Here is a 27,567-nt window from a genome sequence, read left to right as displayed (position 1 = left end):
ATGAGAAGCATAACCATCGCTAGAAATTAAATCTGAATGAAAGTGCACACAACACAAAATACGTATGCATTTTACTCAGGAAAATATACGTTTATGTGCAACACAGACAAGATGAATACAATAAGAGGGACAGCATTTTATAAGTTTTGAACCATTTGAAATAAAGACTGACAAGCCAAACGTTATTAAACGAAAAGATCAGGGCGCAAATCCGGTGAAAAATAGACTCCGATTAGATTTGTTCCAATATAGGTTAAACATTAACCAAAGATATGGAATCGGCCTGTTGTTACAATGGAATTATGGCCACTGGCACTTCTTCAGTGTCAAGCTACAATCTTTTAATTTTTTAGAATTAAGAGGCATGACAATGAATATCAGTTGACAACCTTCACAAAAAGAGTTGAGACGCTGACGACATTGGCTGAAAGCCCACGTAGATGAACCGTGACAGACTGTCATTTAAGTGAGGTCATAAAAGCGTGCATATACATTACACACCTCATCCGAAGCACAACCAATTAACAAGCTTGTATGTATTATAACAGCTAAAAAATGAAAGATTTGAAACAGCATTTTGAAATTCACTGAACACTTAACAATACCACTGCACATTATGTACTTCGCATTAACATTTTTTAATTTGTAGAACGGGTCACCATCCAAAATTGCACAAAATTAGAATAGGGTGTCAGCTTCAAGGTTATGGCTTCACACAATGCCATTTCATGCTAAACATTATTCTGTGTGACTTTACTATTTACATGTGACATCTGGAGGATATCTATTGCAAAATAATCCCTTCCAATAGACGTACCTTTTCCATTCAGCAGCCATCTTTGATGAGAACGCACCTCAAAGGTGGCAGCAATGGAAAGGATCTACAGTATGCCAGACAATGCTGTGGAATGGTCTGTCCACCAAGGCTTAGACTTCAGGATTACCCTCAACCTATGGATGAGCCCCTGTATCAATCTATATGCAAAATTTCAGCATGCAAAGCATCTTCCACAAAGACATCCCTAAACCAGACAGAAGAAGGTACATGTAATTTAGATTTTGAGATGTTGTCCTGCCCGTAAAATGTTTTGCCTGAGGCTGTATGCGGCTCTAGAGGGTTACTTTACAAAAAAAAAGGTAGTTGGATAAAAAGAAAAGGTTTGTTGGGCAATCAAACCTGTGGAATGTGTATTTCACGTGTGCTGCAATTACAGCAGTAGGAGCTGGTAACTTGAAACCTTTTTGATCTGCCTGGTTTTAGTGATAGCGGCCTCCTGTCACCCTAGAGCCTCCTATTGATTGGGCTTTCAATTGTAAAGGGGCTTCCGGTTGCCTTGGGGCCTAATGATACCCAGGAGCCTTCCACTGCTCATGGGCCTATCGATAGGCTCAGGATATCTGATTGCCAAGAAGCCTTCTGATGCCCAGGGGCCTCTTGGCACCCAGGGGCCTCTTGGCACCCAGGGGCCTCTTGGTGCCCAGGGGCCTCTTGACGCCCAGGGGCCTCTCGATGCCCAGGGGCCTCAGCTCTCGACGCCCAGGGGCCTCTCTGTGCCCAGGGGCTTCTCGGGGCCCAGGGGCCTCTTGGCGCCCAGGGGCCTCTAAGGGGCCTCTTGATGCCCAAGTGTCTCTTGATGCCCAAGTGTCTCTTGATGCCCAAGTGCCTCTTGATGCTCAGGGGCCTCTTAGAGCCTATGGTCCACTCACTGCTATAAACCCTCTAATACAACTGGGATCCCCAATTGCCCAGGGGTCTCTCATTGCCATTTGGGTCTCTCATTGTCATTTGGGCCTCTCACTTCCCAGGAGCCTCTAAATGCCCAGGTGCCTCTAAATGCCTAGTGGCCTCTAAATGCCCAGGGGCCTCCCGTTCCCCAGGGGCCTGCTGTCAGTATTTAAAAGCACCCCATTTTGCAGCCTTGGTCAGGAACTCTTTCAGGTAGTAGTCATCTAGGTTTTGGAATGCCTCTGTTTGGACGACAGCCGTCATGTGGTTGACTGCAAACTTGAAGCAGAAATCCTCAAGCTCCTGAAGTTGGGGATAAGAAAGACAAAGAAGGCACGTCAGTGAACAGACCCTAAATAATGGGATTTCTACATTTTCAACTTGCTCCGTATTTGGAGGTATTGTTTATTTTTATGTAAGAAAAAAAAACTGTACAAAGACTATTACTTTCTAGACAGCCTCATTAACAGTGTCTAGACACTACAAATATTGCAGTATCATTGATGGATGCATGGATGGCTATTGCTTGAGATGATGACACTGTCTGTCATATAAGGAGAGTGTTCTCTTCCTTATTGTTGGAGTTGTGAAGACTTTTTCTCAGCGCACAAGATCAACCCTATTCTTCCCAACTCCATCAAAATGCATCCCCCATTTTAGGGGGATTTTGGTTGGCAAGCCGTGAGTAAAAAGTCCATCAAATACCACCTATAGCAGTGGTTGATTTGTGGTTGATTTTGGCGGATTTTGTCCTGAAGCATTACGATTATGTGAAGCAGAGTTAGCGATGGATTGTGGCGGACTTGGTAATGTTCTTAGTAAAACTTCATTTAATAAATAATTTTCAAATGAAAAAAAGATGATTGGTTTAAAGATATACATGTACATGTAACTGTTTGAATCTGCTCAAAGTTGTAAGTGTGAAAAGTTTCCTTTATAACAAATATTCATGCATGTACATATGGACAAATCTAGGAAACACTCCCAAATGTCTTTCCTTGTATTCTCCTTCATACAAGCATGTACGGCATCACTCAAAATATCTCCAATAACAGCAGTCAAACGATACCACTTAATTATAAAGCAATAAGAATTACCTCCTCCCGTCTCCCGGAAGTGATTATGCAAAAAGCAACTCATTTCTTTCATAATTGCCAATCTTTTCTAAATTTGATGAATTTCCAATATTTCACTGTCACATGCATTCACAGGCCATTTTTCCAAACCAGCGTTTGTATCGAATCATGTTATTAAATTTCTCTCAACATGCCAGTACATGAACATGCGCCATTACATGGAGCGTCCTAATTCAAATCAATCACTACACCGAATAAAACAGTATCTGGGGCTTGAAAAAAAATGCATCTCGATTGTGTTTGACCGAGAAAATGAGTTGTCGTTAATTTGATTTCAGCTGCATGCACATGTAACAATGAATAGTTTTCAGTGAATTTGGGGAAATGACATTCTGGCAATAAAGCTAGATTGAGAAATCAGGACATCCATTCCAAAAAAATAAAGGTCACATTTTTTTATCATCAAATCTTGAACTACAATGAACAATTGACTAGGGTGGAAAATCAGGATGTGACGTTAGAACACATCTAAATGTTTCAACAACAAAAAATCTAACTCTGTTTACAAATCTTCCAAAACATTTTAATGAAACCTGAATTGTAAAGAGGGACCTACATGTACATGCATGCCAACTTCCTAAGAGCGCCAATAATTAAAGCCTTTGTGAAATGGCTAAACGTGTAAACGGTTCTTTAAAATGTTTGCTAAATGTTTACAAAATTAAAGGCAAAGTCACATCCACAGTGGATGCGTACTGCAATTTTTTTTTTTAATTTATTTAGTCAACACTGACAATACTGATTTGCTAGCTAGCAACGGATGGTACTCCTCACTCCATTTAGGTCTGATGGCGCCCGTTTAATTCGAGTTGGTTCTGAAGACGCATACAATATGCACCAATGAACACAATTAATAGAGTAAAAAAATAAATGACACTTTGAGTTGTATAATTGGACAAACCTCATCAACTGAATGGTGATTACAATTCACAGCAAGTTGCAGGTCTCAAACTTTGGGATTATTCGGGAATCTTTCAGAAATATAATTTTTGAAAGGCGTTTTTTTAATTTCTTAAGTAAAGAGTATGCAAAATGCATGTCAAGGATCTTTGCTTTTCACTGTTTTTCTTTCTAATTTGGCACTGCCTTGTATAAACAATAAAAGAGAGAAGAAAAGTCTTCAATAAACTGGCAACAATTAAATCAAGGGACTACTTTAGTCAATTTGTGGTAAACTTTGCTTTTCGTTTCAATGGGTGGATGGGGCAACTGCCCCCTGGCCATACAATCAAATTTTGCCTTTTGTGTCAAATAGGCAGGGACTCGTATTATAAGACAAAAAGATGGGTCTCTCGCTATGCCCCATATTTCCCTCAAACTTGATTAGGAAACACTCCCGTGTTTGCTCACTCGTTAATGATTAGCACCGTGAAGACGAGAAATTACTACGGAAGACGAAAAATTCCGGAATCGGCAGGAATAACTCGAGCGAATTGTTGTATAGTACATCAGGCTGTGATCGCTCGATAAATAGACAGTCTCTTTCAAAAGAAATGCTTTGTCAGCATTTCGTCGGCTGTCTTCAAAAGAAGCGCTCAAAAGAATTTTTCATTCACTCGAGCGAAAAGCAATTTGCAGAGATACGGCCCGCTAATTGCCTTTGAATGGCACTGCAGAGGGTTAATACACATACACTACAAGGTGCTTTTGCCGATGTCAAATTGACATTATTTCCAAATGGAGGGGTTTTCATCAGCGCGTTTCTAATCGAGTCGGATGGCTCTTTTGTAGACGTTCTAAGCAGCCATTTGCTCTTTTTTTAACTTACAAAGAACTTCAAATTTAGTTAACAAGACCCAACAGACGGAATAAGGTTAGTCTTTATGGCTTTTTATTTTTTAATTTCTGTTAGTAAAAATGCACAACGGGTAGTCCAAGCTTTCAAGTTTTTCTTCTTGAATTTTCTCGTTATCTATTTTTTTTTCTATGTTTGTAACGTCTTAATTCCATTTGTGGTGTAAAATGTAATTACTAAAAACGACTGCAATCCTTTGAATACCAAAATACTCTGAGAACAAAAAAAAAAGCCAAAAAAAACTAATATTAAACAAACACTGAACAAAAAAGCACTCTGCTTCAGTAAGATAAATTGGATCAGTTAGATTCAAATGCATTAACTTCTCACAGACCTAGTTTTGAAGTTTTGTTATGTATTTAAACCAATAAAAAAGAAAGAAAATCCTATGATTGTCGGAATTGAATGGCAATACTGCCAAGACTGCAGTTTCTGACCTTGAAAATTTGAACACTTGCTGGCGACAAAGTTTGGAATTGAAGAGATCACCAACCTGTGCCTCGTATTTGATGGCGGCTGCCATCAGCGTTGGTGTGTTTTCCACGTTGATTCCCTGCTTGATGATGCGTTCACACAGTTTCTTGAGATGGGTCTCGCAGTAGGAATTGGCCAGGTCCAAAAGTCCTGAGCACAAAAAAAACCAGAGGAAATATCAACAGGGTGAGAACTCCAAGGCACTCTTTTATGTCTGAAGATGAAAACTGCTGCCCAGAGGATTTAGATTAAGGATTTTGTTTTAAGTTTCGATTGAAAAACTTTGCAAAAATAGAAAGCACTCAGAGAGCGCAAACCTCTGCCACGGTTAAACAATTTGCCGCCATATTGTCAGTACACCCAAAAGAAATACTCGCATAAATGGTGAAGAATCCTTTAAAAAATCCTGGATCCAGACCCAGATCCGGATCACTTCCAAAACCTAACCGATGTGTACTTTTACCAAGGATCACCCCGAAAAAAATGTTCATGCAAATCCATCCATAACTTTTTGAGTTATCTTGTCAACAGACAAACCAACCAACCAATCAACCAACAAACTAACCAAATCCGATGAAAACATAACCTCCTTGCATGGCAGAGGTAAACACAATAACGTCATCAGAAACTTGAGTAAAAATTCCACCTATTCCATAGAATGAATTTCACTCTTGTGGTCTTGTTGCTCGTTTAGAGGGAATGTACAACATTTGCTTCTGCCGTAATTTACAGAAATAAATGGATTTGGAGGATTAGAATGTTATAGGAAACAAGGGCGGATCCAGGGGGGGGGGGGGCCAAAGGGGGCCATGGCCCCCCCCCCCAAACGAAACCAATTTTTTTATTCTTTTATGTGACATCGCAATAAAGGCAGACAATGAGTACACCACCATCTTTTCCTCAAAAAAACATTGGTTAAAGTGGTCAGAAATTGCCTCAGATCGCACCACAGAGCATCTAGAATCCAAATATTTTCCGCGGCCCTTAAGCGGGCCCCGAACCGGAAGTGGGAGGCCCTTTTTTTCCCCCTCCAAAATGGCGTACGACCGGGCTATTTTTCAAGATGGCTGCTAGTTGTTTTTTATAAATGGTCGCCATTGGACTCAGGAAATGACATACCAGCTTTATATGGGCTAGATGCAACAGATAAGAGGCCAAGATGATGTCACTGTTAGAATTCTATCCTTTTTTTGGTATTAAAAAAAAAGAAAAAAAAAGAAGCCGGTGGGGACGCTAAGGCCAAAAAAAAAAGTCTCCGGTTTCTGGTATGGAGCTTGCCCAAAAAGTGGTGCGGCGACTCGGCTTTTTTTTTTTTTTTTACCTGACTTTTTTTTTGCTTCAAATGTCGGCTGATGACTGCAAATGGTGCCCGACTAAACTTAGTGCATATATATGGGAGTCCAGAGAGGCCACATAAAGCTTATTCTCGATCATAACCCCATCTAAAAACACGTTAAAATTGTGCAGCAGCAGGATTCTAGTCAAACCAGTGAGTTTGGCCGTTTTGAGACATCATCTTTCATTGAAAAAAAACTTTTTCATTTTGCCGACGCGCATGGCTACGGCGACGCGCGCGCATACCAGAAACCGGAGACTTTTTTTTTGGCCTAAACATGTTATAGCAGCCAAACCATATGCATTCAGCTGTGATATTATTTATCGTTGCAATCAAGGGGCCAAGATCAGAAGATATGTAATGGAGAAAGTCTGGTATTTTATCACCTGTCGCCTGCATTCATCAATCTCTTGTTTGTGTGTTAGCTTGGTGTGAATTTGGCTTGTAAGTAGCAAGGACGTGTCAGACATGCAGTGAAGAGATGAGGTAAAATACTTTAATTACAAAGGGTGTAGAACGCTGTAAATTAATCAACTAAAAAAAATAAAAATAATAATGACTTGATCTTTAGGGGAGTGCATGAGAGTGTTAGAGAGTGGTTTAGTTCATTTATATTAAACTACTTGAAGAAATTATGCAGTAATTAAAACTTTATAAGAAAATCAAACACTATATTTTATGTAGGAACTGAAAATTAACTGGATTATGGGGCACTAACTAATTTGTGTGACAAGAAAATTCTATCCAGGGATGTTCTACAAAAAAGTGTACCTTAAAGGGAATGTACAACATTTGCTTTTACTGCAATTTTTTGAAAATAAGTGGATTTGGAGGATTAGTGTGCTATAGCAAATATTGTTAAAGTTACTTGTTTCGCGTTTTGGGCTTGTAGATGCTGGACAAACCAAGAAAACCAACCATGTTCTTGTAGTCTGGTTCCCTGACCCCACTTAAGATGAAACAGAGCAATTTATAGACTTTGGGGAATTGTAAGGTCAGAGAATCAGTCTAGCAGGCTTGTACCCCTTCACGGGTGTGTAATCAATTGCAAACAAAATGCGAAATAACTAATTATGAAAATTAGGAGCAGTTTTTGAAAACAGCCAGGTTTCTCCAACGCTGGTCGGCCGACCAGCGTTGGAAAAATACCATTTTTCTTGAAAATGTCAGCACACCCGGAGCCACAATTTTACAGGATGCTTTAGACTGTCATTCCCTAACAATCCAGTTAGGTATTTCGTGATAATTTGATCATTTCGTTTTGTGATGTTTGCAAATGTTGTATCTTCCCTTTAAAAGTAATTGACACTAAATAGTGACTTACAAGCAACTTAATAATGGACTACATGCATGTACCACTGATCTCTATATAAAGACTGGATAGCGGATATGCATACAACATTCACACAGTAGACTTTGCATATTGACCAATTCGCCCCCGGTCTCACGAAGATGGCCGCGTATTATACGAACGTTCTACGCGTAAATACACGCGCGTTGTATCAACAGTTGACGCGCATTTTGGTCACGTACACATATTATGATGTTCTAAAAGGGACACATTTCCGTAGTGATTATTATTTCAAAACGCCGAAAAAGTTATATTTGCGGCATTTTAGTAACCACGACGTTAGAAAAATTGTAGTGAACCTTGGTCAGTGATGGTGGTCAAAATATAAGTCAAGTGAACCGCGACGTTTACAAAAGAAATCATGCTGTCTATAAAAACGACAACTTGTCCTTTGTAGATCACCAGCCGGTCTCACCAATATGGCGTCAAATTCGTACATTGTGCGGCTCTTTATTAGCTATCCAGTCTTTATATAGAGATCAGTGGCATGTACATGTATGTATCAATCAACGGTTACAAAGAGAAAGTTTGGGGAGGCCACTGGAACGGACGTTCGAACAGATTATCATCTAGGCACTTGAGACTCACACGAAGACCCAACCAGTTTGTGACTCAGAATAAAATAAGCCATGCGTACTTTGCACCACATGCGCGCGAATCAGTATGCACATGCAGTAAATCCCCCCTTCCAACCAAAGGGGCTTTCAAAAGTGGTATAAAAGGTCATCTGCTTTTCATGCGAGGAGCTCATATACATGTACTATAGCAAATTTCGGTTCATTGTTCAGATGGCCGACATGCTTTTGGTCTGTATAAGGTGAAGTTCAGTCATTCCTTTGAAAAATGGCACACAACACTAAGACAGTATCACAAGAAACACAAGTGAAATAGGAGATTTAACACGACACGTGATAGAATGCACAGTATGCATTTTGAACTAGAAACCTCAATCTAACCCAGTGTTGTTGTGTTTCTCCAAGCCCCTGGTACCGTACCGGGTACGTGTATCACCTTGCAGAGGGGGACGGTAATTAATGAGACAACTCTGTCTTCATTAGGACACCGTACCGAGACAATTCGGCCAGGGAATGTGCAGCTGAATACTTTGGCATCAATAGCTGTCTGTTTTGTCAGGGTAATATAGCACTGTGTATCACACCAATAATGTAACCAGGGAAGGGTTAGGGGTTTGCGAGTCATGCAAGACGAGTTGGCAGATTGCATTCCTGTGGTCTCTATCACGATTTGTCTGAAGCTTGATGAAGTAACGCAATCTTCAGGCATGCAACTGGGAAGTCGTACAAAAAAGAGGAAATTCAAATTTTTCCAAGACTTTGTACAGTGTTTTTCTATTTTCAATGGCAAACATGTGAAGTACAAACAGAGGAAATCAGCTGATCCGTGGGAAAGTTGCATGCCTGACTGAATCTTAAACAGTAAATCACAGTAATTCGGTATTCATCCGAAGAGATGGGTGTGAACAACATCGCATTGAGTTTGATAAGCACAGTTGGTTAGCAGGAAAATCATAAAAAATAAGTGACAGGCTTTGATTTTCTTTTCTTTTTTGGCAGAGTTTATTTCCAAATGCGAAATATATCCATTTGAAGAAAAAAAAAGTCAAAAAGTTGCATGGTGATGAAACGCTTACAACATATTTAGCAGTTTCTAAACTATATTTTCCGCTTTCTTGTATTCTGAAATTGTTGTCAAAACTGACTTTGGGCCACAGGAGCAGGCGTCATAGGCTTTATATTTACGAGTCGGCCATATCAAATTGAAAGCGAGATAAAATCTTAATTTTGGAACTTGCGAATACAAATGAAAGCAATGAAATAAAGTTAATTACAAATTAATAACAGTCTGCTCTGATGAGTGATCTCAAATTTGTGAGTAAACATACCTGTAACGTTCTGAGCCACATTTACATAAAGGCCAGTATTTTATCACCTGAGTGTCGCCTGCATTCATCAATCTCTTGTTTGTGTGTTAGCTTGGTGTGAATTTGGCTTGTAAGTAGCAAGGACGTGTCAGGCATGCAGTGAGGAGATGAGGAAAAAATACTATAATTACAAAGGGTGTAGAACGCTGTAAATTAATCAACTAAAAAAAAAAATAATAATAATAACTTGATCATTAGGGGAGTACAAAAGAGTGTCAGAGAGTAGTTTAGTTCATTCATATTAAACTACTTGAAGAAATTATGCAGTAATTAAAACTTTATAAGAAAAACCAAACACTATATTTTATGTAGAAACTGAAAATTACTTGGATTATGGGGCACTAACTAATTTGGGCAATAAGAAAATTCTATCCAGGGATTATTTAACAACAAAAAGTGTACCTTAATGAAAGCAATGAAATAAAGTTAATTACAAATTAATAACAGTCTGCTCTGATGAGTGATCTCAAATTTGTGAGTAAACATACCTGTAATGTTCTGAGCCACATTTACATAAACCACTAAAAATGAGGCTTGGAAGGCATAGTCTGGCACCATCCCATTCAACAGGTTACAATAAATAAAATACAGGGAACAAGATCAAAATGGCTTCCTCATGAATAAAGTGTATTGCAAAGTGCATCAACTTGGCATTTTGGAACCAACCTCTTCAAATGAAATTGAGCAGGTGATTTTTAAATCTCCGAATTTGTTTTTTCTACTAAAACAGGCCATCATAATCCACACCCTCAATTTGGTGGATTTTGGGGGACTTGGTCCTGCGGGCCTGGTAGTAGGGGTCGACTCAATTTAAATATCCACACGCATACAAACTTTAAGAATACAATGTACAGGGAAGGGAGCATTTTCAAAGGGTCTGGCGACAAATAAGATCTAGAGGCTCCTCCACACTTTCTGAATCCAATGCAGATTCTATGGGTCCAGCATTTGAGAAAAATCCAAAACCAATGCCAAACTTGTTTACAAACGTGAAAGTGTGAATGCTTTGCCTATTTGACCTGGTTCTACTAACGGTAGACCCTTGTTGATTTTAACACAGGTCCCTGTGACCAAAGTGTGAAAAGGCTTTCAGAAACTTTGAGGGCATGTCCTGGGCGTGAAAGTGTGAATGCTATGCTGTAATTGACCTGGTTCTGCTAACGATGCACGGTGCACACGGTTAAAAAAAAAAATAACGGTAATCATTTCCAGCGGATACGCACACACGTTGCACTGTTTGTGAAGAGCAAAATGAAATGCTCATTTGCTGATCACGTGTTTCGGTTTTGGGCGTATCGGCTTCGATAACGCACCTGTTAAGAATACAAACACATATGTAAATAGCCGTACAAAAGCTGTACACAATTTCGAGTTTCCATAGGTTTGTGCACAAACATGGATGCGCCCAGCAGGCATCACTTTGTACATTAGTCAGCGCTCTAGTAATCTAATATAGCATATAAGGGGTAATGGCATCTGACAAGCACCCCTTGAACAAAGATAATGACGGTTTTGGATTATTCGCCAGGGCTGGATAGCTCAATTGGTATAGCACAACTGCCAACAAAAAAATGCAAAATGGGCTTACCTATAGCATCTTCAGGATCCACCGAGACAGAGTCTGTGTAGAGGTACTCAAGGAATGCTCTATAGACTGGGTATGTGTACTGGGTGATTTCTATTACACTGCAAAGGGGACAATAAATATTGTTTAATACAGCAGTCTGTGTAGAGGTACTCTAGGAATGCTCTATAGACTGGGTATGTGTACTGGGTGATTTCTATTACACTGCAAATGGGACAATAAATAGTCTTACAGCATTTGCTATGAAGGGTTCAACTTTCTTCGAACTATAATCTTGTGCCCCAAAATTCCTATTATGTAGGTGCCGTAGTTACAAACAAAAACGGCATACATGTATTTTCGTGATACAGTTGTGAGAATGGTGATATGCTACTTTGTAACGATCTTGCTTACATTTTTAATTTGTGTTGAGCACGTTTTTGAGCCCAAAAGGGCACATTCTCTCAAAAATGCTCCTTAATATCTACTTCATTAAAAAAATTATTGTAATTAAGAGACTACTCACTCTTTTCCATCCTCATCCCAATGAGATTGGAACATGCTTCGGAAATGCTCACACCTGCAGGCATATCACAAGATCATATACAATCTGGTCAAATTTACAATGGATTTTGAATAATTATAGACAGATAAATTTATCCGTCAAGTTTGTTTTATTTTATACAATCTCCTATAAATTGAATAAAGGTTACATGTGTATCATCGCAATAATGATTTTGAACTGTGAAAGAAGCAAGAAAGCTATTGGTGTACCCACCTGATTTTCAGTATAGCTTTATGTACATGAATACTCTTGCCTTCCAACATAATTTTCAAGTCGGAATTTTCCTGTAAAAAAAACCCAAAAATCGAAAACGAACTTCAAGCGGTACATGGTTACAAAGTTTGTCACACAAGGCACATTAAAGTAATTTAGTAAAGCAACCAGTCACACCATTAGTAGTAAAAGCAAAGTCTGTCACGGGTCAATGTGGCCCATCAGGCAGGCGTTCATCTCCGGTTTCAGTAACATGAAACAACTGAGAATATTTCTATTCCCCCTGTATGGGATGCCAGTCCATCGCAGGTTACTCCTCAGCTAATGCCGGTACCCATTTATACTCCTGGGTGGAGTCCTGGGTGGAGAGGGGCAATTGGGGATGAAGTGGCTTGCCTAAGGACACAACATATGACCAGCAGCTGGATTCGAACCCCTGACCCTCTGATCATGAGTCACAAACCCTAACCACTAGGCCACACCCCCCAGAGGTCACACCATTATCTAATGAAGATTGCGCACGAGGATACACGTACCGGTATAAACATACATGTACGTGTTAGTAATGAACACATTTTGTTACATTTTTAAGAATTTTTTAAGCAAGGATGCAGTTATTTGGCCTTTACGACTATGTTGTGGAAGGAGATTCCTTGAACTAGTCCTCAACATCGTTTACAATTTCTGACTTATGGGTTTATTGTATTTTCTGACTTTCGGGCTTATTGAATTTTTTTTTATCTCACCTGGTTATCGAATGAACTCTTTAAGCTGTCTTCTAGGGCCCTTCTTCCAACAAACGTTTCTAGAAATACATCAAAATAACGAATGACGTTCGCCATTATCCTACTGAATTCGCTTTGCACTGAAATTCGCTTGAAGTAAGAACTGGCCTTAAAACTGAATCTCGATGTTCCAAGTTCATTGCAGTACCTTATTTCAGGAATTAGATTTTAAAAATATGGAAGCTAAAATGCACAGCAAGTTTGGTTTGATGAACAAATCTTACCGAATCGCAGCGGTCGCCACGTGACGGCGGGGGACGAGAAGCAGGCAAACACGTCATCCAGACAGGTGAACTTGGTGGGCAGCGGTGAGGTCACAGACTGACCCCGACACTGGCCCCACATGTAGACCATGCCGGACTGCAACATGGCCGAGGAGATGTGGGAATAATGGGTGGCCGCTATCTCTACAAATCTGGATCAAAATTAATTATAAAACATGAAGAAGGAATTAAGATTTAAGCATTTATAGTTGGCGCTTGGGAGAAGCCTGAGCTTAAAAAAATCTTGAGGACTGCCAATAAGCAGAGGCAAAAGAGCATGGTTCTTTAAAATGAAATCTTAAAATGAAACTCCATGACTTTTTCGGGACAAAATTTGGGCTTTCCACGACCACCGATGTATAAACACTGTATATTTAGTGCGTTACCTCCCGGGTGAAAGTTGGATAAAATCACTTGGGTGGGACTCGAACCCACGACCTCCTGCTTTCTGGTGCGGACGTCTTACCACTCAACCACCAAGATTACAGGAACGGTTGGCTGATTCGAATCTGATGTACATGTAGCAGCGGGTACCGCAAATACAGTATTCATAAGATGGGATTTGCGTCTGGGTGATGTAAGTCAATATTAGGTTTTGCCCTTCACCGGCGTATTTCGGTAGTTTCATTGCGGTACCCGCTGCTACATCAGATTCGAACCAGCAAACAGATCCTGCAAGCTCGGCGGTCGAGTGGTAAGACGTCTGCACTGGAAAGTAGGAGGTCGTGGGTTCGAGTCCCACCTGAGTGATTTTTTTCCAACTTTTACTCGAGAGATACAAACTTGATTACACAGTGTTTATACGTCGGTGAAGGGACAAAAACCCAACCTAATCCAACTAATTTTGTTTTTCAAGCAGCTTCTTACCTTCCTATATCTGTGCCTACTCTGGTAGCTGTGACTAGATTAGCTTTGTTGCCGGTACCTAGTTGCCCGTAGGAGTTGGCACCCCATGAATACAAAATGCCCTCGTCTGAGAGGGCCATGGAGTGGGCATAGCCACAGGTTATCTGGGCAGAGAAAAGGAGATTACATTACATACAGCTGTGACTAGATTAGCTTTGTCGCGGTACCTAGTTGCCCGTAGGAGTTAGCACCCCATGAATACAAAATGCCCTCGTCTGATAGGGCCATGGAGTGGGCATAGCCACAGGTTATCTGGGCAGAGAAAATATATATACGGGGAAACAAGTTTAAAGTTGAGTTCTCCGTGCTCTTCAACAAATTTAATTTTTCTTTTCTATTAAATTTTCAACTTGTATGTTTCATTTCAACAGAAAAAAACCTTTTTCCTTTTTTTTTGGGACGTCTGAATAAAAAGGTTTTTGTTTTGGGCACAAACAGATCCACTTTGCATCTTTTTTTCTAATTCGTGGCATCAGAGGATTTTTTTTAAAGGGAAATAAAGTCCGAAATTTTGTTAGGTCCAATTTCCATCTGTTCTTCTAATTGGTGGCTCCGGACGATTTTTTTATAAGGGAAGTATATATCTATGTCCGAAATTTCTTATGTCTGATTCTTGCCCCCTGAATACAACATCACAACGATAATGTAAGTGCCGAACCAGACTAGGCAACAAGGCTACGACTAAAGCGCAGTGATCATGCATAGCTATGGATCCAGCCATACATGCTGAACCACCATATCCCAGTACAGTTAACAGCTTCCATCTTTGCTGGTGCAAAATTGTTGCATTGCCCTCAATTATGCAAATTACTTCGGTGGGGCACATTAACGAGCAGCAGTACACACCTACCTGTGATATAACTACCCCAGACAGACTGGACACCCTGCAGGGACTTGGCTGGTTGACGTTGTTTCCTAGACCTAGTTGACCGTTGCCGTTATAACCCCATCCATACACCTGTGGGCACAGACAAAAAAACAGCAAAATCCAGCAAACCTACATGGGACTTCCCCCTCGTGGTGCAGAATCAATGTTCACTCATTAAGTACATTTACCCCCCCCCCCTTTTATTCAAATGATTGAAGCACTGTACCAATATTTGTGAAAATGAAAAACCACCATGGAATGTTGCTTTAATGTACAAGAGGTAGATGTAAAGGCCCTGTCAAACTGTCACGTCCATGCATGGCGTTCATATTGCGTTGTTGAAATTCTTAAAAATGTTATAAAACGCCACAAAGACGCAGGATTCATGGTGCCAGTTACTTTTTGGATAGCTGCAAATGAAGGACTCTGGCTTTAACTCACCTCACCATTGTCCACAAGTGCGAGGGATGATGTCTGACCACAGGCCAACGCTGTAATTCTCTTGCCACCTTCAAGAAGGGAAACAACATCACTAGTGCATACCCAAGTTTGAGAGAAATAGACGGTTGGCATAGGAGTGCACATGTTAGTCTCAACTCTCTGACCCACGTTTATATCCAGAATAGCCACCCCATGTTGCTCTGGTTTTTGGTACTTGATGATAAGCCACTTCAGTTCTCGATGAAGTAGTCCAGGTCAAAATTCACTCAGGATAAAATCGCTGACTCAGTGTTACGCAATGATACGTGAACACCCAATCTGCTTCTAATTTACTCAATATCTGGGATACATATTTCCTATAAATGCTAACAAATCCACCGCATCCTCAGGGTCAGATTTGAAATAAACTGGAATGTTGACGATTAAATTAGAATAGTAGGCCTAAGAACGTTATTGTTCTTACTGAGTAACGAGGAGACCTTTCTGGGTGCGTTTATGTTGGCCGTCGCTCCTGACCCGACCTGACCACAGTTATTGTAGCCCCACGCAAACACCTGTCAATAATCAGAATCACCACAAAAAAAAGATAAACAGATATATTTTACTTACAATGCCACATGTGCAACAGTGGCTTAATAATTAAAGCCACATAGGATCCTCAGCAATAATCTGAAAAATGTACAAATTATTGACAGAATGAACCTGCTAAGAGTGAAGACAGGACTAGTGTCAAATACCCTGTGAAATTATTCTGCCTGAAAGTGTAACATTTGGAAGAAAAGTAACATTAATTTTGACGGTGGTTTCATAATAGGCTGCCCACGGCCACACATGTTTGCAACAGAATCCAGACATATCCAAAATGTGCGCACACATTTCTCTGTTTTAACAAAGCGTATACAGCATCCACTGAACTCAAACTTCAACGGGTTAGTTGGTATGCACCCTGCAACAGCCTTTTTGTGTTATGAATCCTCCGTGCACGAACGGTTGACAGACATTTGTGTTACTGGGACACGACCTACCTCTCCTTTGTCTGTGAGGAGCAGAGTATGGTGGCTGCCGCAGGCCACCTGACTGATCATACAGCCCCCTAGGCTGCTGGATATTAGGCAGGGAGCCATCCTCTCTGGACTCTGGCTGGTCGTGCCGTTGCCAAGCTGGCAGTAGCCGTTGTGACCCCAGCTGAAATACAAAATAACCCAAAATAGATTGCGGCTTATTACAGTAGGAATAGGGTGTGTTTATGTATTTGTATTATTAAACTAGGCCTTTTTGCTAGGATGTAGCCTCAATCCTGCAAAATCCTCCAATTGGCCTCATGGAAAAACAGCATATAGCCTCAATCCTGCAAATTCCTCCATTATTTCTTGAATATGGTCCGTGGTCGGGTGACCACTGCCTGAATCCTGCAAAATCCTGCAGCGCGGTGACTGTCAATATGTTGAAGCTTGGCCAGTGACATCCTGGAGCAGTACGGAGGATTTCAAGCATAATGCAGGCCTATAAATGCATGGCTGAGCAAAATAAAAACACAAGGTCCGGCCCAAGACCTTGACAAAGTGCCTCCTATAAAATCAGTAATGCACTTTTGCCATGTACATGTAACCTCAATCCTCCAAATTCCTTCACTTTGGCAAAGAGGATTTTGAAGGATTCAGGACTGTTAGGATTAATTAATACAAATACCGTCTAAAAAGATATATTTTTTCCCCTAAAAGTAACACATATTTTACTACATGTAACAGGACTTTTTGCAATATTTGATGAATTCTGCCGATTTCTGCGCTGTACATGTGCAAAACAATAACTACATGCACCATAAAATCACATTGGGCTTAATGTGCAAATTTCGCACATAAATGTTTACTTTGTAAAAGCCTGTTAATTAAAATGCTCATTATTGTAATTATGATAAACAGAAATTTTATACATTATTTCTAATGAAATAAAAAATGTTTTTTTATCATTTTTTTCAATGACTACCAATTACATGTACTTGTAAGAGAAAAAAACTGTACCATGTACATTTTTGCCAGCTTAAACACTTTGGTTTATGTAAATCACTATATTTTGGTGTAAAAAAGAATGTCGGACATTTCTACGATGCATTGCATCTATACTTAATTAGCTATTTCTCATAGTCCAGGATGGATCATAGTAACATACAGCTTGCTATATATATCCTGCCCGCAAGTCTAGACCACAATTTCAGAACAGGAAATGTCCAATATTGTCACAGCCAATAGGCCCTGTACATGGCCATGCAACTCATGGTCACATGCAACGACTATCCTGTTCAACCCCCAAAAGACTTCTTTTGGGTGGGGTGTGGGGGGGGGGGGGGGCTGTGGTTAGAGTGAGGGTGGGGTTTATTAAATTGTTCAACGAGCAAACTCAAGTTCAGGACTTCAGGAATGTCGGCTGGAAATTCTACTTCACACAGTTTTAAATTTTCATGCAATTTAAGTGGGTCTTTCCCATAGAGCTATATTAAATTACTAGAGCGCTAACTTCGTGTACAAAGTAATGCCTGCTGGGCGCATCCATGTTTGTGCACAAACCCATGGATACTCAAAATTTTGTACGGCTTTCGTACGGCTATTTGCATATCTGCATTTGAATTCCATACTGGTGCGTCATTGAAGCCGATACGCCCAAAACCGAAATGCACGATCAGCAAATGAGCATTTCATTTTGCTCTATGCAAACAGCGCAACGTGTGCACGTCCCTCCGCTGCAGATGCTTTTTGCCGTGACGTTTTTTTGAACCGTCATTACGCGCTTTTATTTTGGCTGTCAGCAATATAACTTGCCTTCAAAACTTACTCCAAGACTTGGTTAATTTAACTCTGCCTCTGTGGCTGGCTAATTCCTCAATGCCATCCCAGTTCTTAAAAGTAATCAAGTGACTGTTTTTTTAGCAGTTGAGTTTTCCCTGCCTACATAACACATGATCGACTGGCTGTAACTGGTTATACAACTTGATACTGCTATGCTTTGACTGTAGGATATTGATAAGCCAGCTGTGCCTATGCAGTTACTTGATATATGTCTGTTGATGGAATTTGACTGTCACAGTGCCTACAAGAAATACGATCTGATTGTTGGTGACTAGCCTGTATATGAAACATGATAAAAGCATGGCAGGGGAAGAGGACTGATTAATTTTTTCAACTGTCTGTGACTGCCCAGACAGCACGAAGGGCATCAAGCAAGCCAGAGTGCAAAAACAGACCTGTACAGCTCCCCACTGTCGGTTGCAACCACCACGTGCGGTCCGCTGCCAAACGCCATGAGCGTCACACCCTTGCCGCACAATACCTCAATCTTGCGGGGCACCAGTGTGCTTTGGATGTCCCCTAACCCCAGGCAGCTGTTGTGGTTGTTGCCCAGTGCGTAGACGTCGCCGTCTGTGGTGGTGAAGATAGCCTCGTTGCCCCCGCTGCCGAACACACAGGCCTGGTTGGAAGAGATGGAAACGATACAAGTTTTTTAGTCCTTCGTGAAGTCTTTTAAGACCTGTGCCATAATATGATCTTTCACACAAGGCTATACACAGGAACCCCAAACATTGCCAAACATAGTGAAACCGAAACGACAATCCGGAGGCTGCAGGTTCAAACCCCGCTCCAGTCAATTCCATAACTTTTTTTTAAGAATCAGTTAAAGTTTCTTAGGAATTTCCGTTACCCATACAATTTTCATCCAAAATTTGTTCAGATAATTGGTGCAAAATGGAATGTAAAACTGGATTGACTGACATGGGTGGAGAGAGAAAAGTGGGAGTAAAGTGGCTTCCCCAAGGACACAACATACATGTTTGGCCAGCCACTGAGTTGGAACCCCTGACCCTCTGATCACAAGTCACAAACCCTAACCACTAGGCCATACTTCCCCACATAGCACTGACTGCAAGGTCAATGAGACCTTAAATTGCTGAAATTGACTACCTTGTTGAGATTCCCCCCCCCCCCACCTCCCCCAGTCTACGGAATAGCCGCGGCAACGGTCTCTCATACGCAAGCAGATTTGGTGATTCATTATGCAAAACAAGACTTCATCTTGACCTCGAGATTCTGACCATTCAGCAGGCGCCTTCTATCGGGTCATCGGCATTCCGTTGTTGCATCACAAAAACATGGCATCCAAATTGACCTATCAACAGCTTAGTCCACATTTCTGATCGAACTGACGTCACAGTTTCTAAAGTCGACTCCGATTGGCTGGCGCGCAGTCGCATACATTTTAGGATATATCAGATGTTCGATTGTGTCTCTGCACACGTGAACGTCTGATCGTCAGATTACCCTCTCCTCCGATTCAAATTCCATGTTTGGAATCTATTCTGATTTAGAGTCACCGATCCTAACCCTACAATAAGTTGTTTCAATCCTTACCTGGTGGATGCTGTTGAGTAGTTCCACCTCCATCAGGCTGAAGATGGGCCACTTGGCCACGTCGTGTAGGTTGGTCATTCTGGCCCGACTAGAGACGTTCAGGCTCCGCTCTGATTGGTTAACGGGCTGCTGTTTGAAAATTTCAAATGAAGTAAAATATAAATCACAAATGTGCATGTACCAGTTTCTACCACAAGCTGTCCAAAATGTTAAACAAAAAATGTTAAACAAAAAATTGGCTCCAGTCAAAGCGTACAAAACTTACCATTGGTTTTGAAGTTACAAGTTCAACTCTCAGTGTTTTTGAGGGAATGACAAACAACTTAAGTTACTCAATGATCAGATCCTCAAAGCACGGAACTACATTGTACAGACGACAGTAGACATGTACACAAGATGTTCAATGTGACTGTATGTGCCGAATTCAACCATGAACATACATTCATGAGCCAAATCACACACTAGCTAGTCCAGCATGTTCTACAATGCAAAATACATAGTACAAAGTTCACTAGCATGGTCGGGGGTGTGACTCAAGTCAAGATCGACATTTGTTGTGGCGACACACCCAATTTATGCAGGCCCTAAATATTCAAATAATCTAAATATAGTACGTGGGATAACCTGATAACCTTTCTGCAGGATGCGTGCAAAAATAGAAATTATGATTCATTAAATTTGTTGTTTTTATATTCTAGATGAGGTGATACTACCAATTAATTACCCATGAATCGCAAATAATGATATTAAAAAGTAAAATACATTCATTTGCAAGATTCATAGAAGTTTAAAGGGGAAAGTTGTATGTATGAAAGCTACAAACATGGCAGAAGTGGCTATTATTTCATTGACTTGTCAAATAAGAGCTGTTTAAATTTTAATTCTCCATAATGACCTTTATGGACAAATGTACCGTGCTACAATATTGGTGAAGATTTCAAGTCCAAACTCTCCAGTGATTATTTTTATCTACTAAGGCCAAGTTTTTGGGGCTAGAAATAAATTTAAATTTCTGCAAATTGTACAGTAACTTTTGCGAGGTGCATATTATACATTTATAAACCAACAATTGAGCTCAGCAAAAATTGTATCAACAAAAGAGTCAAGAAAATGGAAGATTCAAACTGCCATTTTGGAGGGGAAAAAAAGAGAAAACAAACGCCCGACTCCTTCATTTGTTAAAAAAGCCCGGATGAGATCAAGTTTATTTTTACTTGGCCTCAGGAGCAATCACAAATCCGAACAAACAAAATAATTATTTGTCTGTAGGACTCATCCACTTCCTGTCATGAACGTAAAGCCAATAAAGGCAGTTAAACAATTTTTGGAATTTGAATTATCCAGATGTATGTAGGCCTAATTGAACTCAATGAAAGAAATGACCTTCATTGACAAATGTACATGTACTGCATTTTTGAGAGGATTTTGAGTCCAAGCTCTAATCCATGGGTAAATAATCTACTAAGGCCAAATTTTTGATGACAGAAATAACTTTGAGCTTTGTCTGCAACTTCTGTGAGGTGGTAGCTCACTGGAAACACTCTTACATGGATTTGGCACCAATTTTTTATTCTGTTGTCGCAATGTATTGGTACTCTCCATACTGCATTGTACTGTCACCACATGCCACAGTCATTGGCAAGACAAATTTAGGCAGTGGATGACATCATCCATAATCGACTGCTTCCATTTCATCCCAGCAGAGGATGAAGATGACTCACAACTCACATCTCATGTACATGTACCTTAACCCAAACCCCCTAAAAGTTAATATGGGGTATTTAAAAGTATATTATTAGTACAATTGCTACGAAAAAAATACTTCTAGAATTAGAATGCACCCAATCCGTGTGGTGCTATATAAAACAAATAATGAATGTTTCACAATCAAATTCGTGCAAACTGCAATGCCAAATGGAACTTAAGCGTAGTTAGAATATTTTCATTCACCATTCGATGACCGATGAATGATCCATTCAACTCGGACGGAACATTCATCTGTCACCTCAATGAAATTATTCTTCTTACCAGTGATGATACCACTGCACTCACAAACATTTAATTTAATAAAGGCTCCCTGCACTCAACATTTACACCCCCCCCCACCTCCGGAGCCCCCCCCCCCCCCCCCCCGGCCCGGTGGTGCTCATAATGCATGACCGATGACTGTGACCAGTGACAATGCAAACTATTATTAATAAGCGATAGTGGTAATTGTTAAACAACACATGGCAGATAATTTTTGGGATTGTACTTAACCTTTTGTATGCAATTATTAACGGTTAGAATGATCTGCAAAAGCTCAAATCGGTCCTCGAACACCGATCATCCATCCATCCATCCAGCTGACGATGATCCCGCGGGTAATAATTAGTACCGATTAATGTCATACTTGTCAAGCATAAAGAACAATTTAGGATCGATTTTTAAGGACTCGATGGTGCATATAAATTTTGCGTAAGGAATCGAATAAAGTAAATAGCGAGTAGTTGTCTAATGTGTGTGAGAATCGGAATCGAAACACGATTTAAGTGTCAAAGGTCAAACGTCGATCAGGATGGCGAGTGCAGCGGGAGGTACGGTAATTCATTCCTTCATAAATCGGCAAATATTTCAGTTATCTTGGCTTTTTGAGGAAATCTTCTGGTGAAGTAGTAAGAATTAAAACTCTGCTAAGTAATTGCGTTGATTGTGAAGTCTTCCTGTCAAACGTTGGTAAAGAAATTCGAACCGAAATTCTGGGCATGTTCGCCGGTTCGGTTTTCGGTTTTTGACATGTTCGATCATGTTGATGATGGCCACCGCCATTTTTTTTTCCAGGGGAATTCCCCGGATTGGTCTCAAAGTTCGGCGATTGCAGAGGCCTAGTAAAAGTAGTAGGCCTAGTAGTTTAATAGGTTACGGGACCCCTCTTAATTAGTTATAGGTCAAGGTTAAAGGAACAGGGCCCGTAACTACACAATCGCCCAAAGTTCTTTTCATTGTTTTTGTCGAGCGTGTCTAACTCAAACATGTCAAAGATTTTTTGTTCCTGTGTGTAGTTATGTATCTTGTTGGTTCTATTACTTGTGGCAGATAACAATGCTGGCATTGACGACAGCATGTTTGAGATTCTGGACGTTGCAGAGACGGGGAGAAATTGGCTGGAGAAGGCACTAGATGGGGAACTCTCCAAGAAATCTGTGCCGGTGCAGGTGGCCATTGGAGGATCCGCAGGCTGGTAGGGTTTGCTGTTACAGTTTTAAGTGTTTGCCCACCATCTCAGCCACATAAATTTTGGACCCTCAATACACACCTCACTTTTTCCTCAATTTTACACCACTTTATAGGCCTACCAGCTTAATAATAAGAGAACCACGTACGATTTTGATCAAGCAGTAGTGAGCTATATTTGTAACATAATAGTTCTGCTTCGAGTTTCCCCACCTACCTACATGTACCTTATCATACATTTGCAATATACAAATGTTTGTATTTGCTTCCACTTCCAGCAAAATTCCAGCTACCGCTATGTATGCAAGTTTAGAATCTGATAGAAAGGGTAACAGCTCCTTTGACACGAAAGTATCAACAAAAGAGTCAAGCAAATCCGTCTTGGAAGATCCGCAAACTTGGAGAGAAAAATAAGGGTCACCTCCTCCCTTTTTTCAAAGCCAGGATGAGAGACCATTTTTTTTTCTTTTACTTGGCCTGATATTAATTCCGATTTGGAGAATTTTCGTAATTTTAAAACATGCACAAAAGACTGCGAGTATTTTCTCATGCTGTTTTTTTTGTTCGGTCAGGGTTGCGGGTTACTTGTTCCAGAAAGTCGGCAAGGCTGCAGCAACAGCCGTCGGGGGAGGACTCCTGGTTGTCCTGGTAAGATTCGATAAGTATAGCACATCCATTTACAATAAGCAGCTCAACTGTGCTTGAAGCAGTGCATGCCTGAAAATTACTGTGCTGCTCCTGTAGGCATGGCATATACATGGAGTGCACTATAGCTAGCACAATATAGCTAGCACAGAATGTGATGGGGATTATATTAGGAACACAGTTGCAACACAAAATGTCAGAGTGGTTGTCAAGTCAGTCACAAGTCAAAACAGAAGTCAATTCACGTCAGTGATTTGACTTCCGTTTTATGAAATAACATTCATAATATTGTTATAAGTGCCAGTAAAATTTGGATGTTGATATTTCATTACTAGGTTGGTTCTTCTCCTAAATACTCCTCATGGGAGTTTTGACTGGAGGCCAGAAACACCGGGGCAAACCCCTTCTCTTAGCGATAAGTGTTACTGGGTTCTTTTACGTGCATTGCATTACACAACACACGGGACCTAAGGCTTTACGTCCCATCCGGAGGACGAAGTAATATTGGTTAAGTGCCTTGCTTGAGGGCACAAGTGTCCAGACCCGGGCTCGAACCCACACTCTGCTGCCTCTGAAACACCAGAGCATGAGTCCGGTGCGATGCTCTTAACCGCTAGGCCATTGTTGATAAACTTTGGACGCTTTCTTTAACCCTAATCCTCCTAGGCCCACTGGACTTCACTTGACACCACTTGTATCACCTGTGCTCAGTGGCACATTTGTGTATTTAGTCTAAATAGGCCATCAGCCTCGGTCCAAAATTTTGGCCACCGGTATCAAATGAGGGGAATAATCATCATAGCGATTTTTGGCAAGGTATACACCTCCAGAGTTGGAAAATATGTGATAGCATTGCAGCGGTGGCAGCTTTTTGGGTGTTATCACCCTTTTTTTCAAAATGTCCATCAAAATGCTTGTTACCACTCTAGAGGCGGTATGCCTTGCGCATGCGCACTATAATCATTTATGCTCCGATTCGATACTGACTAAACCCCCAGGCTGATGGCCTAAAAGTAAGTTTTTAGTAATACAATAACCTTCTGTGCTTATTCCTGTGTGTTCTGTTTCATTCATTCTTTTGTTTTAGATTGGCTACCATACTGGACACATTAAGATCAACTGGAAACAGTTTGAAAAAGACATCAACAAAACCAAGGCGAAGGTTGAATCGCAGGTGCAGCAAAACGCCTCCTACATTTCGACATTTGCACACCAGGTCAGTTCAATCAAGTTGCACTGCATTTGTTTGCCACAAGGGAGCGACTCAAAGCTCAGTATGCTTGGAAAGTTGCTTTGTGTATAGAAACTGCTCTTATAGGGAATATGTCAGTGTCCCTTTGAAACAGCCTTGGTGGAGCAGATTTCCCCAGTGCAGGGGGTGTGAAATCTCAGCTTTAAAGCTAATTTCAGCGTTTGTTAGTTTTTTTTTATGGATTTCAGCTTTTTTCCTCACATGCTGTGTACAGAAATATAGGAGATTTCCAAAATTCAGGTTTTTTTACGCCTTTTTCAGGTGTTCAGCTCTTTTTATCAGTAGTCACTCACACCCCTACGGGCAGTGGGAATGTTGGCCCAACTGAGAAACTGCTCGTTCAGTCTTGAAATATGCTAGGAACATTGCTTAATAATTCCCCACAAGGTTGGGAGAGCTTCCACAGTGACATACATTGTACAAATGTGTACATGTAACAGTAAAAGTGCCTTCGTGGTATGTGAGTAATAAACTGCAATGCCCGGTTAAAATAATTTTAAACAAGATATGTGCCCAACTATTTTCAAAGAGTTTCACACAGTATCTGCACAAAGTACATGTGCATGTACACCCATACTTTAATGTTCATTTTGTAGCCTCTTTAATTTGGTTTAACTTTTTTTTTTTGCATCTTGACAGGTCAAGCAGCTTGGAAGGAAGAACCTTGTTATATCAGGCGGATTTGGTGCAGGGTTCCTGCTAGGCATGGCCATGTAGCAAACTTCCCTCTGTTATGGTTCGCAATAACTTCTGTGTCATTTGAAACGAGTACACTGTAGCCCTCTTCACACGAGACCAAAAAAAAAACCCAATTATGATGATTGAGAACGATTATCCTGCTTGAAAAATCTTCATGGGAGGGGACCTCCGTGCTCAAAAGTGGCCAACATCCCTGGTGAATTTATATCAAGCCTTGAGGGATTTTGGCGGAGGTTCGTAGTCTCGGACCTACGACAAATTTAACACTGTTGTAAATGACCAGTGCAATACGCCGTAGAAGTGGTTACATCATACGCCGCCTAGGTCACGTGTTGCCACGGTCACGCGTTCCACACAAACCCCGGTCGTACGTAGTGATAGCTGTTAATGTTCGAGTACAATGTATTTACTATCTCAACTCGTAAATTGTTCCTCAATGCTTGCTACATTTTTTGTGTTGTGTGAAGAGGGCTGAAGTGACCTGCTGGGTCAGGTTCATAATGGTCGGAGTTTAGATTCTTGAATTTGGAATAATTATGAGCAATGGTGGTTTTTAATATCAGGACAAGTTGACTTGGAGCTGCCAAGCATGCTGAGAGCGGTCAATCATGGGGCAAGCTTAAACTGTTTGTGTTCAGTGATGCTGTCTAGCTTACATGTGACAGTTTTTATGCGTGTGCAACGCAACACAATGACATAAGTAACTTGTTATTGGAGAAAAAAACAGACGGAAAGTATTTTCATCAACAAATCAGTGTGACCTTTTCACCAGTCCTCCCGGTCAATGAAAAATTGTCTTTACAATTCTCAAAACTCTTCTATTAAAATTTCAAATTTTCATTTGAAACAAAATCACACCCATACTTTTAACACAGTCTATCTCAGCTGAAAAATGATCAAAATTCAAAATGTTGTGTGCAATTAGTTTTTCGTTTAAATACCCTCACCTTAGACATGTTTACCATTCAGCGAATCTTTTATTTTTCTAGAATGTTTGTGAATTTGTTTCATTTTCTTTAGTCTGTTAGCTATAAATTGACTGTCAAACAGCCCAATGTGTAAAAGTATGCAATACATTACAATACTGTATTTCTCAATTCGCAAACAAAGTGTACATGTTTTCCGTCCACCGAATAAATAAGTGTGTACATGTACCCCTTTTCTGTTACTCATACTTTTTAGACCCAGTAACTCGGATACTAGAACTCCCTTTTCAAAATTTCTCTTTTGTTGGTCATGCTGTGCTAGTGCGTAAAATTGAACCTTCGAAACTTTGAATAGCCATTTTAAATAAGATGCATGTAATTAATACATTTTCAGAAAGGTCTCTTTTTCAAAAGCCTGCCCTTGAAACTATCATAACTTTCTTTTCATCTTGTACACCTTTCATATATCTTGCCAAATTTAAGCCGTTTGTTAAATGTAGGTAATTGGTTTTGTTTTTCGTAGCTTTTGCAATCTAACTTGAGTGCCCTCTCATTTCTTTTTGTAATTAACTTAAATACATTATGTACTTTAATGTCACTGAAGTAAATAATACATTTGCATATATTAGGGTTTGCATTCTAAAAATAAAACCACTTTAGTAGGGAACCTCAAGTGATTTTTCGAAATGTCAGACTTTTTAATAAACCTTTTTGTAATCTTCTGAACTTTACCATGTTGGTTATCATTTTGGGATCAGTTTTAGCAGTCATTTTATGTTTTCATAGAAACAACCTCATTTTGTCATTCTGAAAATTATCAACAGACTACAGAAGTAGCATAAGGATTCAATCATGTTCTTTTTATTTTGCATCATAATACTCCACACTTGAAACTCACCGATTTGTATTGATAATGTTAATTGATTCAGTGTGTTATGCATTAAAGGTTTGATTTAATCTAATGGAGGATTATCACAAGCTGTATTCGTTGAATAAAAATTATCGGTTGCAAAAACTGAAGAAAACAAACTTGTTTCTGCTGACCCAAGTATTTTGTGAATACATTG

At 40.2% G+C, this 27,567-nt stretch overlaps 2 protein-coding genes across 2 annotated transcripts; one reads left to right on the top strand and one right to left on the bottom strand.

The window, feature by feature from the left end:
* Window positions 1-65: 65 nt before the first annotated feature.
* Window positions 66-21,858, bottom strand: LOC119723527 (RCC1 and BTB domain-containing protein 1-like). The gene is made up of 15 exons (XM_038194230.1): window positions 21,794-21,858; window positions 19,766-19,894; window positions 18,604-18,827; window positions 16,391-16,550; window positions 15,829-15,919; window positions 15,366-15,433; window positions 14,907-15,014; window positions 14,018-14,160; window positions 13,112-13,302; window positions 12,849-12,907; window positions 12,103-12,173; window positions 11,851-11,904; window positions 11,349-11,446; window positions 5,151-5,281; window positions 66-2,029 (listed from the first exon to the last, which is right to left on the bottom strand). Exons 1-15 carry the CDS (start codon window positions 21,821-21,823, stop codon window positions 1,889-1,891), a joined length of 1,698 nt encoding a protein of 565 aa, XP_038050158.1. The 5' UTR covers window positions 21,824-21,858; the 3' UTR covers window positions 66-1,888.
* Window positions 21,859-22,241: 383 nt separating this feature from the next.
* LOC119723526 (FUN14 domain-containing protein 1-like) lies at window positions 22,242-27,529 on the top strand. Its single transcript, XM_038194229.1, has 5 exons — window positions 22,242-22,341; window positions 22,841-22,985; window positions 23,551-23,626; window positions 24,711-24,839; window positions 25,515-27,529. The coding sequence occupies exons 1-5, from the start codon at window positions 22,323-22,325 to the stop codon at window positions 25,590-25,592; spliced, it is 447 nt and encodes a 148-aa protein (XP_038050157.1). The 5' UTR covers window positions 22,242-22,322; the 3' UTR covers window positions 25,593-27,529.
* The last annotated feature ends 38 nt before the right edge of the window (window positions 27,530-27,567 follow it).

The sequence above is a fragment of the Patiria miniata genome, unplaced genomic scaffold (assembly GCF_015706575.1).
Source record: "Patiria miniata isolate m_02_andy unplaced genomic scaffold, ASM1570657v1 HiC_scaffold_17, whole genome shotgun sequence".
Taxonomy (NCBI): Eukaryota; Metazoa; Echinodermata; class Asteroidea; order Valvatida; family Asterinidae; genus Patiria; species Patiria miniata.
The sequence above is the reverse complement of the archived record's forward strand: the minus strand, read 5'-3'. Positions and strand labels throughout refer to the sequence as shown.